Source organism: Pipra filicauda, unplaced genomic scaffold (assembly GCF_003945595.2).
Source record: "Pipra filicauda isolate LSUMZ 115617 unplaced genomic scaffold, ASM394559v2 scaffold177_size2800117_pilon, whole genome shotgun sequence".
NCBI lineage: Eukaryota > Metazoa > Chordata > Aves > Passeriformes > Pipridae > Pipra > Pipra filicauda.
In genome coordinates, this window is record NW_024104284.1 from 33,939 (window position 1) to 46,777 (window position 12,839).

The following is a 12,839-nucleotide window of genomic DNA, read 5'->3' on the forward strand; positions in this document are numbered from 1 at the left end:
CTCCTTCCTTCTGGTACTTGTGTATCCCGTCTCCTCACACTGATATTTTTTTTTCACTCAGATCATGATGCCCTTCTTTAACCTTCCTCTGTTCTGCTTGCTTTACTGTTCTCATTTGTTAGACCCAGATGTCTTGTTTCTCATCCCCTCTAGTCATCTCTGTTTGAACTGTAACCCAGTACTATTCTGCTGCTTTCTTTTTGTCTCATCGCATTCCCAAGTGTAGCAATATGATTGTCTGAGCCTCATTCACATTAGCTTTGCATAGTATTGTATTATTTTACGCTCCTTAATCATCTATTACCTATTACTTTCTATGATTCTTAATTTAGAGTGGAAGCTCTGAGTGCAGAGTGCTTGTATTTTCACATCTGTGCAGGACTTTCTCATGTACTCTATATGGAGTTCTTTACAGACATTAAAGACTATTGAGTCTAGATGATACTTCCACAGTTCTTTACTGTAGATTTTGGGATCCCCTTCTCACTTTATATAAAGGTCTCTATATACAATAGGGCTCCGGAAAACAGGGCAAACTGAGAGCGTTTGCTCTCAGCATTGATAGAGGTAAGAATGTAGTCTTCCTTATTTGTAAGTAGAAGCATAGAAATAGGAAAACAGACTCCCAGTGTGGTTTATTATCATGCTAATGACGTGCCTACAGAAATTAACAAAGCTTTTTCTGAAAAGCAATTTTTCTTTGATGAAGAAAAATTTGATGTACTTGGCTGAGCAGTACAGTTGGTGTGAGCTTTCTTTTTTTGTTACAGCACCATGATGCACTCTGCTTTTTCCTAATTGCACTGATTAAAGTGGAATGCATATTACCTATCAGGGAGAGTATTTGTGATCTTAAAACAGTGTGGCTACACAGCCACTTGCAAGTTTTAGAAAGATGGATATATTGTAATGTGTTTTTTTTTTCTGTAGCAGTTTTTCTTATTCAGTTTTGAAAGAAAAATATATTTCTGAAGACATTCACAAACCATTAAATGAATCTTATTTAGTTTATGAAGGAAAGCACTTGGGAGTTAGGAAATACCAGATTTATGTTTGCTATAGCATAGTAGCTCTGTCCCCTGTTGTTTTGAAATGAGGTATGATACAGAAAAAATAGAGGATGACAATGGTAACTAGAAGCTGCTTCAAAAAGTGTACATAGGAGAATGGCAGTTGATACTGTGCAGCAATTACTTCCTTGGTATTTCTGAGCATTGATGCTCCCAAGAACCTCAAGTCTGAGAAATTTAGAAGACCTTCAATACAGAGGTTTCTGTTTATTTTTTTAAGGGAAGAAGAAAATTCTATTGTATATGGCTGTAACAAATTGCTTCTTATGCATCACTTAAATGTTTGAGTCTTTAATTTTGAAAAATGTATTACAATTCAAATTACAAGCATTAACATATTACCACGTAACATTAAAAGATGATGTCATCTTGTAGGCTTAATGATTTGTTGATCATGCTGGTTCAGACTTCACATCGAGCGATTGAAGTCTCATGCTCTTCTTCTTTCTGTAACCATTATGTCAGGTTTGCAAATTATTTGTTTAGCTTGACTGGCAGCTGTGATTGACATGATGTGAAGAGTGCACGTCTGTGCTGTGCAGCTGGCCAGCCAGAATATGCACACCTCCTGGCTGGCCAGCCAGCATGGCTGCAGCTCTTGACCAGATTTTGTCCAAAAAGTCCAGAGAAGGTAGGAGTTTATATGGGATGATAACGTAATGCTGAAATGTTCTTGACTACGGGCATGGGTGTATTGGGGAGAACAAATTGCTCATGGGAGCCTTGGAGGATTGTATCTCTTCCTCCACCTGAACTCACTGCCGTCTGTATACATTAGGCAGTCATAGCACCTAGCTTGTTCACAAAATTCAGTGAGTTTGTAGTGACATGAGATAAATGTGGTCAAACTACCAGTGCTCTTGGCCCTGCAGTTAGAGATCTTCAGAGGCCAAGGAAGCTGCGTGTTTAAAAAGTCACCTCTACACTGAGATATTCAAGGGTCTGGACGAGCCATTTTTTCCCTTGACTGTTGACTCTGATTTTCTGAGAGTGTTTGAATAGTATGATGGGTAGTTTTCAAGAAATGGTGTTTTTAAAGGGACAAAGGATATTCTGAATAGGCTATACAAATAAAAATATGATAAAAAGGTAAGTGGTATAAACATGATGTTGCAAAAATACCTGACTTCATTTTCTTCCCGTTCATAACTTGCTTGCACTTTCTTACATGCTTTGAGTACTAGAAGGTTTTGTTGGTTTAGAAATTAGCCATCAGTCTCATGGTTTTCTAGTGGTTCCTGACATTTCCCAGCCCAGTACACAAAGCTTGGCTGCTTTCCATCTAATTAAAATGCAAAGTTATTGAAAGGATACTAGCATGTCTGCTGAGATTTATGATAAATCTTAGCAAGCATTTCAGTAAGGGTTTCAGTTTCAGAAAATCCCATCTCATCATACAAAATAGGGCTGAATTATGAAAAAGTATTTACAAAACAAAAAGCTTTGTAGTTATTATAGTAGTTCAGGACTTGCCCTAGGACTTTCTTGCCTCTTAATGAAAGTTTGTGGTGAGAAAACGTTGACCTTTGATTTTTTTAAACACTTTGTATGGTAGTTGCTAGCTCTAGTTTTTTAGTCTGTATTTTATGTAAAAAAAAAAAAATTCTTATCATAAGGAATTTATGTCTCCCGAGTTTTCCCCCAGGAAATGCGGGTAATCTTAGTGAAGGATAGTTAGGGGAATTAGTTTTGGAATTTCTGAATAAGATTTATGGGCCAGCATATTAAAATAGAATGTTACAGAAGTAATAAGTAGTAAGTAATAAGGGTTCGATTTTTATATCATAGTTATTTTTACATGTTAAGAGTCAGAAGTTCAAGATACCTAAGAACATCAGCAACTGTTATCTCTCCTACAGGGTGCACACTGAACATAGGGCTATTTAAAAAAATTATTTCAAATTACTGCATATTTCAAAAATTATGCATTTGGGGTTTGGTTTTTTTTTTACATCAAAGAACATCTTGTATTATATTTCAGTTTGTTTAAACTAGTAAGTGTAGATATTTATTTATTTGGGTAACCAGTAAAAATACATCAAATATATGTGACGTGCTTACTTGTCAAATTGAAATTGTATTTTACCCCCTGTAAAGTCCTTTTTTAAACTCAATAGTAAATCATTCAATCAGCACAGCAGCTCTGAGCAACTTAAGGGACAAAACCACAATGCTGTTTGTTTAAGGAATTATTTATTACAGTTTAACACAAACAGAAGTACTCTAAATACTGTTATCTGTTGTTTTAATAGGACTCTGCCTGTTTTAGTATCGAGTTTATACCTTCTTCCATATGCTATGCAATTCTTTGTTACATTTTACAAAGGACATTGTTTACTAAACATTAAAACTACAATTTATTAAGTTATAACAGTTCACAAGTGGCACAGGTAACTTTAATTTTTATTCTTCTGTATCTCCTGGGCTTCGTGTGTACTGAGAGTTCTTAGTAATTGTAACAACTATTGCTTTTTGTAAGAATTGAGACTCTTTAAGCCATTTTATCTATTCTTAGCTGACTACCACAGCAGTGGCCACACTGTTATTAATGGCTGGAAGATCCACAACACGGCAAAGAATAAGTGGTTTGTATGCATGGCAAAAACCCCTGAAGAGAAGCAAGAATGGCTGGAAGCAATTTTGAAAGAGCGAGAGAGGAGAAAAGGTAGGTTAATAAACTTCCTTGTGTTGCTTTGCCAGAAAGCCACGTTGTATTTTTATGTTGAGATATAAAGAAAACCAGCTGGTAGGCAAACTTGTGGTGTCAGATTCCTCTGAAGATTTATGAATAACAGCTTGGGAAAAATAAATCAAACTTGTACTAGGAAGGGCTTTATGTCTTCAATCATGTATGCTGGTAGTGAATGCTGTTTTGGAAACGGGGAGATGATTTAACCTGTGATTTTATAGCTTATCCTCAACCAGTATAAATTGTCATAAACTCATTGAGACCTGTGTAATATTATGGTTTTTGGTATCTGAGGGTCTGTCCTAAATGCCTTGTGTGATTTTTATGCATTGATTCCCTTTGTGAGTGGCCATTTGAATCACTGAAATGAGCAGGCTTTCAGTGTTGGATTTTAATGCGGATGATCTAAAGTGAAATGGTACAGAACGTACCCACCACCCCGTCTTTGGTGTATTCTCCCCTACCAAAAAATTAAGAAATCAGCAGTGGCAAACCACTATCTTTTTGAATAACTGAATTAAGGTGAAAGAATACTTGGATGAAATATAATCCTGATCTCAAATGTGACCATGAATAACTTCATGTGTTCAAGGTGAACCCAGCACAAAGTAGAAGCAGGGAAAGATGACACCTCATGATTTTCTGGAGCTAATTTCATTTGCAAGCTAAAATATCCATATTAGTATTGTTGTTTGGAGCCTTGATATTGAAGGAAAATATGGCCTTGTATTTAGGTCTGTAATGCTTTTCCTGAATTGTGTAGATTTTCTGTTGCCTGTTGCAGTAATTGTTGTTTTGTGCTTCTGTTGTCAATGGAGACCAACAATATTTTATTTGGTTTTTTAAAGTTGAATACTGGATGCTTGTAGAACATCTGTTGTAGGACCAGAGTTTCAAATAGGGTATTTGAGCACTGGCTAAGGAATTAATAGCAGAAAAGCTAAAAAGATGCTTTAACATTCTAAAACCTCAACATTTTTAAAATAACAAATGAGAAAGCAAAGTGGTAGAGATGGTGTCAAATACAACAAAACCCAGGTTTGTCTGCTGCTGTATAGGACCTTGTCTGGAACCTACTAAAATGTTTTCAGTAAATTCCACTTCACTGTTAAGTTTCTTGACTCCCTTGGGCTCTTGGTACCTCAGATAAGAAATACAAAGATTAAGTAGGTGTACTTTATGTTGATGAATTCTTACTATTTCACACTAATAAACTGAGCAGCTGGTAGGAGGGATGAGTTTGAGCTAAACCTTGGCAAGCTTGAGGTCTGAGGTAGCTATCCAAAAGCCAAGACACGTCTTAGGATTTTAGCATTCTAAAAATTTGTGGAAATTTTCAGCTCCTGATGTTTTCAGTGGGTTTGCCAAACAAGGAGACAACCATGAAACAAAGAGGAGAAGATCTGGGGCACACATAGATTCAGGTTGCAACACAGAATCTCCAAAAACAAATGAGTTGGAAGACTCAGAGATTCAATGGACTTAGAGAAACTCAACCTATACTTTTATTTGGAATCCATGCAGCAGAAGCTGAGCTAAAAGGAGAGAATGCCCTTAATGAAGTAATTCAGTTTTCAGCTTTGGTAATTGAATTATGAACTAGGACCTTTTCATAGATTGTATTTTCTTGCTAGGAGAAATCAAGCTGAATTGGAAAATTTTACTGAAGTCTTTCTGTCAATTTGGTGGCTTTCCTGTAAACACCTGTTATCTGCAAACTTGCTGAGGGTGCACTTGATCCCACTGTCTGTGTCATCGATGAAGATACTGGAGAGCAACGAATCCAAGACAGAGTACTGAGGGACACCACTTGTCACCTGTACAGTTATATGTACAGTTACAGTTTAAAAATTATGAAAATCTGAACAGAAACTGAGAACATGTACACAAGACATTCAAGAAATGTGTGGTTCTGTCCAGCATTAATAACCGTTTATTGAGAAAGCCTGTGGGATATGAAAGTCGGTGGTATTCCTTGAACACAAGCTTCTGTGAATGGCCATAGGATGCATAGTTCAACAAAAACTGGATTTGATCATCTGTTAATCTGTTACTCAAAAAACAGAATGATTTTTTCAAGAAGATAAACAGGAAAAAAATAAACCAGTAAAAAATATTGAACTAAAACCCTTGATAGCTTTCCATTGTTGAAAAAATCTTGAAGCAAATAAAAATCAAGTCACGTATATGCTTTTGTGGAAAAGGGGTGAATTAATCTGATGTGAAACTAACATACATATAACAGTTAACCAGTTACTATTAATTGGAAATTTGAAAAATATTCCTTTAAGTGAAGACATTTTTATTATCACATGATAAAAACAAAACCAAGGTTCTTTTATTTTAAATGTGTGAAGACATGACTACTGCCTTGCGAATATTCATATACTTAAATCTGAAAATCACAGCATTAGTATTTATTACTAAAAAGTTAGCAGTGATGTTGAATGACTAGTAGTTTAACTTCACTATAAGGAACTTAAAAATATCTTTTGGTTATGCCTTATGAGGATCAGATGTTCATAGTTTAACTTGATTGTTGGGAAAAAATGGAAAACAGTTCCTTTACGGTTTTTTTTTTGGTATTAAAATATTGGTATTGCTTCTCCATTTTGGGGAAGATACTGAAATATAATGGCAATATCACTTCATAAAGTTTTAATGCATTTTTGACAGGTTTAAAATTGGGCATGGAACAGGACACTTGGGTGATGATCTCTGAGCAAGGAGAAAGACTGTACAAAATGATGTGCAAACAAGGGAATCTCATCAAAGACAGGAAGAGGAAATTAACCACTTTTCCCAAATGCTTTCTTGGAAGGTATTATATGCGTTTGATAGCATGAATTTTTACCATATAAAAACACATTTTAAATCTTCTTTGGGATTCTGCAAAAACCACGCTTCATTTGCAATGTCTGTTAGGCCTATTTGCCTCACAGATTTTAGCCAAAATGTAAATTGATCTGCCTAAAATTTATGAATATATACTTATATTGCAAAGTAGTTCTGCTAAAGAGACAAGGCTGCAAAGGCATGATGAAAATATGAAAGTGTGTCACGTGAATTAGTTTCTTTAAAGAAATGATTCCCAACTTGTTTAATGCATTTTGTCTCTATAATGATTAGTTTGGGGTGTAAAGTTTATTTGTTATTTATTCCACTTAAAACAATCTCTGTCTCTAAAACTGCTCCTATCCTCCTCTTGCTTGAATGTCAAGAACAGAGTTACTAAGTAAGGTTTATGTAGTTAAAAATTTACCCGTATTATCAGGGGAATCTTTATAATGCCATATTATACCTACATCTTAAGACTGAATGAAAGAGATAGATACCCTAAAAATGTGTGTATGGAAAAAAAGGGTTTATCACTTATTTCATTTGACCATTAGATGGTTAAGCATAAAAAGCACTTTTATAAGTACAGCAAATTTTACACAAACAAATTGTAAGGAAGATACCACTGGGTTTAAAAGTGGAAATGAAACTTGGAAGATTCTTATGTGCTGTCAGAAGTGACATAGCTGAAGAGAATGGAAACCAGGATTAAGATTAATGATTGAGTTATGGTTGAGTCGTATTTCCTCAGTGAAGTTGTTGGAAGCAGGTAAAGAATACACTCATGGTGAGGGAGCTGTTTAAACCTACCATCAGATGGCCGCTTTTCTGTGCTGTGTTTGGAGTGGACCCTTTTGAAGACCACTTCTGCCAGCCTCTGGGTCACCCATGGCAGTGAAGGTTGCACTACTTCATTACGCTTTTGATTTGTAACCTACACGTATGCTATAAAGTTGATATCTCTGCACTGCATCAGTTTTATTGTGATACAAGGCAGGCATTTCCTGCACATGAAGTATATACTTTGTATATATGCTCAGGATGTCATGTTGGACACACCTTAGAAGTAACAAGCCTACTGTTCTGTCATACTGTGGTTGTGGTCTGTCGTCATGACTTATCTGTCCTGGGTAGGTGCAGTATGTGTGTCTGGGATTGCCTTATATTGGTCTGTCTGGTCAAATGTGGCTATGCTAGTTTAGGAAATCCCAGAAAACATGGAAAGTCTTCACTATGTGCCAGGTAAACTTTATGCATGGAAAACTTCTGAGCAGAAAAAAGAAAACATCTGATGGGAAACCATATGTGTTTACATAAAAATAAAGGGGGTATGATAATTTCAAGATCACTAGGCTTAAGAATCATTCATTAGACTAGTTAGAAACACTAGTAATGGAGATGGAAATGCGGTAGATTTGGTAGTATGACATGTAAAGTTTGTTTTCTGTGTCTATTTCAGTGAATTTGTGTCCTGGCTGTTGGAAATTGGAGAGATACACAAATCTGAAGAAGGTGTTCATCTTGGCCAAGCTTTATTAGAGAATGGCATTATCCATCATGGTAAATATAGTCAGTTTTAAATTACTTCTTTTCAAGATAATTATTGTAATTAGAATGTACTTAATTCTGTCTGACAAAAATATGGTCTTGTTAACGCAAGATGGTTTGTTGAATTTGCATTATATCCTTCCAAGGACCTCAAGAGCCCATTGTCCATGCACAGCAGATTTACTGGTAAAGGCTTGATTGATTTAATCACATTATGCTGTTGGGATCACAACATTGAAAACAGGGACCTAGAGAAACATTGCTGTTCTCTTGTAAGCAAAAATAAATTCTAGGGGAACACAGAATGGTACACTGCTTTTAAGGATTTTAACCTTTATTAAGGCCAGGCCTTTTAGGGATACGTGTTCAACTAAGAATTATGCAAGAGAGTGAGTCACAGTTGGCTGTTGATAAACGTGCCTGCTCATCTGTTAGGTATTACAACTCAAGCTGATGGAATCCAGCCTAGAACCCAACAATTTAATCTTTTGAATTTTAAGACCTTCTTTTCACTATATTATATAGTTACTAAAATTTATATTTTTATGCTGAAACTTTAAGTCAATTCTGTGCATTTAGCTCATTGTGGAGAGAAGTATCCCTCAAGTGGCCAATAAGAATGTTTAATTTCTGCAGGTAATTTGCATTGGCAGCATTTTTCTCTTTCCAGAGCAGGTCCTCATCTCTGTCCCTATTACAAGGTATAGTCTAACAGGACCATATAAATGAACTGGAGAAACTTCTGGTTTTGAAGGCATATTTGGCATACAATAGGTACAGTCACTTAAAAAGCAAATGATGAAACAGCTGTCAAGTTAGCTACTGTTCCATCATAGATCCAGGGTGTAAATTTAGATGGATTCATTGATAATATACACTTCAAAACTCCATCTAGTACACTACTATACTCCATTCAGAAATGAATTTAATACTGATTAATAATGATGTTTTTAGTGTCCTTGACTGAAAAGAAAGTGGAAGAAACATAGTGCCACTTAGCTGTGTGTGTTCTAAACACATGCAAAGTAGGAGGAAAAAAATTAGGGTTATTCATCAGTGGTCATGTAGCCTTTAATTCTTTAATGTCAGTCTACATGACTTTCCTCCACAATCATTCAAATGTCAGATGCCATTATGTTTACTACACACAGAGAAATTGTTTTCAATGAAATCATTTAGTTGCCAGATTCTTTTCCTGATCTTGTAATTTATATCCTAAATGCAATCATAGAATTTCTCAATACAGAATCAAATGAATATTGTGTAGTTTCATGAGATAAAAGGGTAATTATATTAGAGCATAGAAATGTAAGCCAGACATGCTACTTTGAATAGTGGATCCAGCTGTGGTTCACTGAAAATAGCATTCTTAAAATAGAGTTGAATGAACCATCTGTTTTCACAGAGGGATCAAGGGAGAAAGAAAGTTTGGCTGTTATTTACATTGCAAATATTGTAGAGGTCTTTGTTAGAGTTTGCATATTCACGAGGCCGTCATTGTCACTGTGCTGGAGTTCATTCTAGCAATGACAGAACCATGTTGTGATGGTTACTGTTTTACTTCCTGGTGTGTGAACTCTTGGAAGGAGAAAAGTTATGGCTTTTCCTTTTTTTTTTTCCCCTCCACTTTGTATAAGAGGAAAAATCTTGTTGTATCTTGCTATGCTGCTATTTTAAATCCACCTGGTAGAATTCTGTGATATCTGAAATTACTTGTAGCAGTCAGTGGGCTGAGATACTTGGTCCAATCACTTGCTTGTGATGATGAGAAATGGAAACTTTGTCTCAAGGTAGTAAGGAGCTTTGTAGTTACAAAAATAAACTGAATATCAGAGAGTTTTAAAATGAATAAGTATTTCTGTGGCTGCACAGTTTCTTGGACTGATGTACTGATGTGATTTAAAATTACACTGGCAAAGAAGTAAATGAAAAGACCAAATGTGTTCCTTTTTCTTCATCTGTGCCATATAAATATGTATCCCAGCATAAATGTAGGTACAATGCTGGAAGTGATATGTAAACCAACTTGGGCTTTCTTATTTTAGTGGTAATACAGCTTTTCATCAGCTTAAGTGTTTGAAACTCAGGATGTGCCAGCCCTGTGGAGCTACTGCCTTAGTTTCTGGTGCACTGTGGTAAGTCAGGACTGCAAAGACAGAGTGGTACTCAGAGGGCATAGCCTGCTCTGTTCATGATAGACATGCAAGAAAGGAAAGGTGGTTTGTGATCCCAGTTCCCTCCCAGTGCATCCGTGGAACAATAATGAACAACTTGGCCTTAGGCAAAACTGTCCTGGTGGTTTTTCTATTTTCAGTATTTGGTGGTTATAAAAGCTCTTAATTTATGTTAATCTAGTGGAATATGTTTTTTCTTCAACCACAAGAATTTTTTCTTAATTACAGAACTAGAAGATATCTTTTTTCCCTGAGTTAAATGGTCACAATCCATTAAAATCCATTTAGATACTTACGTTAGGCATTATATGTGAAAATTTTGTAGTCTGTATCTGATGTATGATACGTAAAAAACTTAGAAATTATTTTGAATAATCACCTGAGCATGAACCATCAGTTCAAGGCAATAAGAATAGTGTCCTGGGCTTTCCTATTAGTAGATATATCAAATGCAGATAGAGAAGTTATCTTCCTCTTGCACGTGACACTAGTGAAACCATTTAATATATGAAATTCAGTTTTTATATCTGTGTGTCAGATGATGTGTGGAGATAGTGAGGAGCTTGAAGAAGCATGAAAAATGACACAGACAGAAGGCACTTTACAAAATTTATGATGCCTAACTAAGTTTTTGGAAGAGAATTATATATGATGGCTTAATCACTTGCACCTAACACTGTCAGGTGTGTTACTCTGATTAATGAAGACATTACATTACCCTTCTTTATCAACTGATGACATGTAAATTTAGTTTCAAAATTAAAGCTTACAACTGCAAGCAAAACTATAATTAGTAAAAAAGTTATCCTAGGATGGTGCTAGGGCCTAATGCTGTCCTCAGCCATCAAATGGATCAGCTGTTTTTCAGAAAGACTTGCAGTAGTACTATTTCCAGGAGAAGCTTTGTATCCTATGATATGACTGTTTCGACAAAACACTTGAAGTTTTGAGGTTTGGTGCTGGAATCTTGTGAAATGCTGGAAATCCACTTGCTAAGATTCTTTTTCATGGGTCTTTGGGGAAATAGATTATCAAAATCTTTGTAATGATTGCCAGTCTCTTGCACTTATGACCTCTGCCTGTCTATATATAGGGGAAGACATTCCCTCTCCCTTTTCTCCCTAGTTCGGGACTGGCCAAATGTATTGGGAAGGGTTCATATCTTTACCTAATCATTTGAGATTGGCCTCAGCAAGAATGAGGACAGAAAATAATGTGTGAGAATAATATGAATAGTTGGAAAAGAAGTCTTATTTGGATATTTAGTCGATAAGTTTTGCAAAGCGCTGAAGACTAGAAAGATTTGAGTACCTAAATTTCATGCTGTTCCCTATCTGTTTTCCTTATTCTTTGCCACGTGACTTGAAATTGTTTGGGTTTTTCTTTATTACTTAAATGTTCTAAGAAATACTGTCACCAGTGATGTAAAGGAACTTAAAGTAGATGATCTAATTGGGCTTCCTGCCCTTCCTGTCTGAAATCTACCTGTTTCTGTGTAATGGGCTGTTATTAGAAGAAATGATGCTGACCTTTTTCTCTCTTGTTGATTTCTTCGGAAAGTAATCAAACAATACTTTTTTTTAAATTTAGTTACAGATAAGCACCAATTCAAACCTGAACACATGCTATATAGATTCCGATATGATGATGGAACATACTACCCCAGAAATGAGATGCAGGATGTGATCTCCAAGGTACAGAATAAAATAGTTGCTATTATTAGGAAGGACACATCAGAAACTGAGGCTCTGCTTGAAAAATAATGTAAAGTATTATGCTGGAATAAACAACATCCCCTCACGGTTGCCAGTCTCAATGTCAATCAAATTCAGTTTTCCATTTGTAAGATTTTTGTTTCTTGTTATACATTTTAAATAAAAAATGAAAGATTACTGTTATTTAGTTATAGTTATTATTCAGTAGTTTCATGTGCAGGAGGCATTGCCTAGGTTTGTGGGGGATTCTGAAGCTAGTGTTTCAGTCTGTTGTATTTTTCAGTCCATTTTCATAGATACGAAGCTATAAGAAATTGATTTTAAATTTCTCTTAAATCTGCATGTCTTTTATTAGTGCCTTAACAAGGCAGTAAATCTATAGTTATGTAGATGTTCAAACACACGTAGGTAGTGCTATACATCTGTGCTACTGAGCATAATGAAAAGATTGATCAAAGTTGCCTTTAAACTCATTAATATTAAAATTTTTCATGATTTTGAGTCAGTCAAAAACGTCTGTATTTGAGTATTACATTACAGTGTCGTTCACTTTTTTGCTGGCACTTGTTAATGTAAGGTGCATCTAGAGGAATCTTCAGTACTGAACTACCAGGCAGAGGAAAGTATGATGGAATCTAATTTGACACTGTTATGCACTGTTCTTCTTGCATGTTGTGAACATAATTGGTTTTTGTTAGTTCACTAAGTAATACTAATGTGTTTTCCTTTTATAAATTCAATTTTCTGATGGTAGTTTCTTAAACTACTCCAAATGTTTAATTTTTTGGTTTGTAAATGAAAACAT

The 12,839-nt window shown here is 35.5% G+C and overlaps 1 protein-coding gene across 1 annotated transcript in view; it reads left to right on the forward strand.

Moving 5' to 3' along the window:
• The window catches only part of PREX2 (phosphatidylinositol-3,4,5-trisphosphate dependent Rac exchange factor 2), a 114,972-nt gene that overhangs the window by 19,722 nt on the left and 82,411 nt on the right, over window positions 1-12,839 (forward strand). Inside the window, exons 8-11 of the mRNA XM_039379838.1 lie at window positions 3,586-3,735; window positions 6,436-6,580; window positions 8,057-8,157; window positions 11,910-12,013. Coding sequence (XP_039235772.1) covers window positions 3,586-3,735; window positions 6,436-6,580; window positions 8,057-8,157; window positions 11,910-12,013 — 500 coding nt within the window. The remainder of the gene's footprint in view (window positions 1-3,585; window positions 3,736-6,435; window positions 6,581-8,056; window positions 8,158-11,909; window positions 12,014-12,839) is intronic.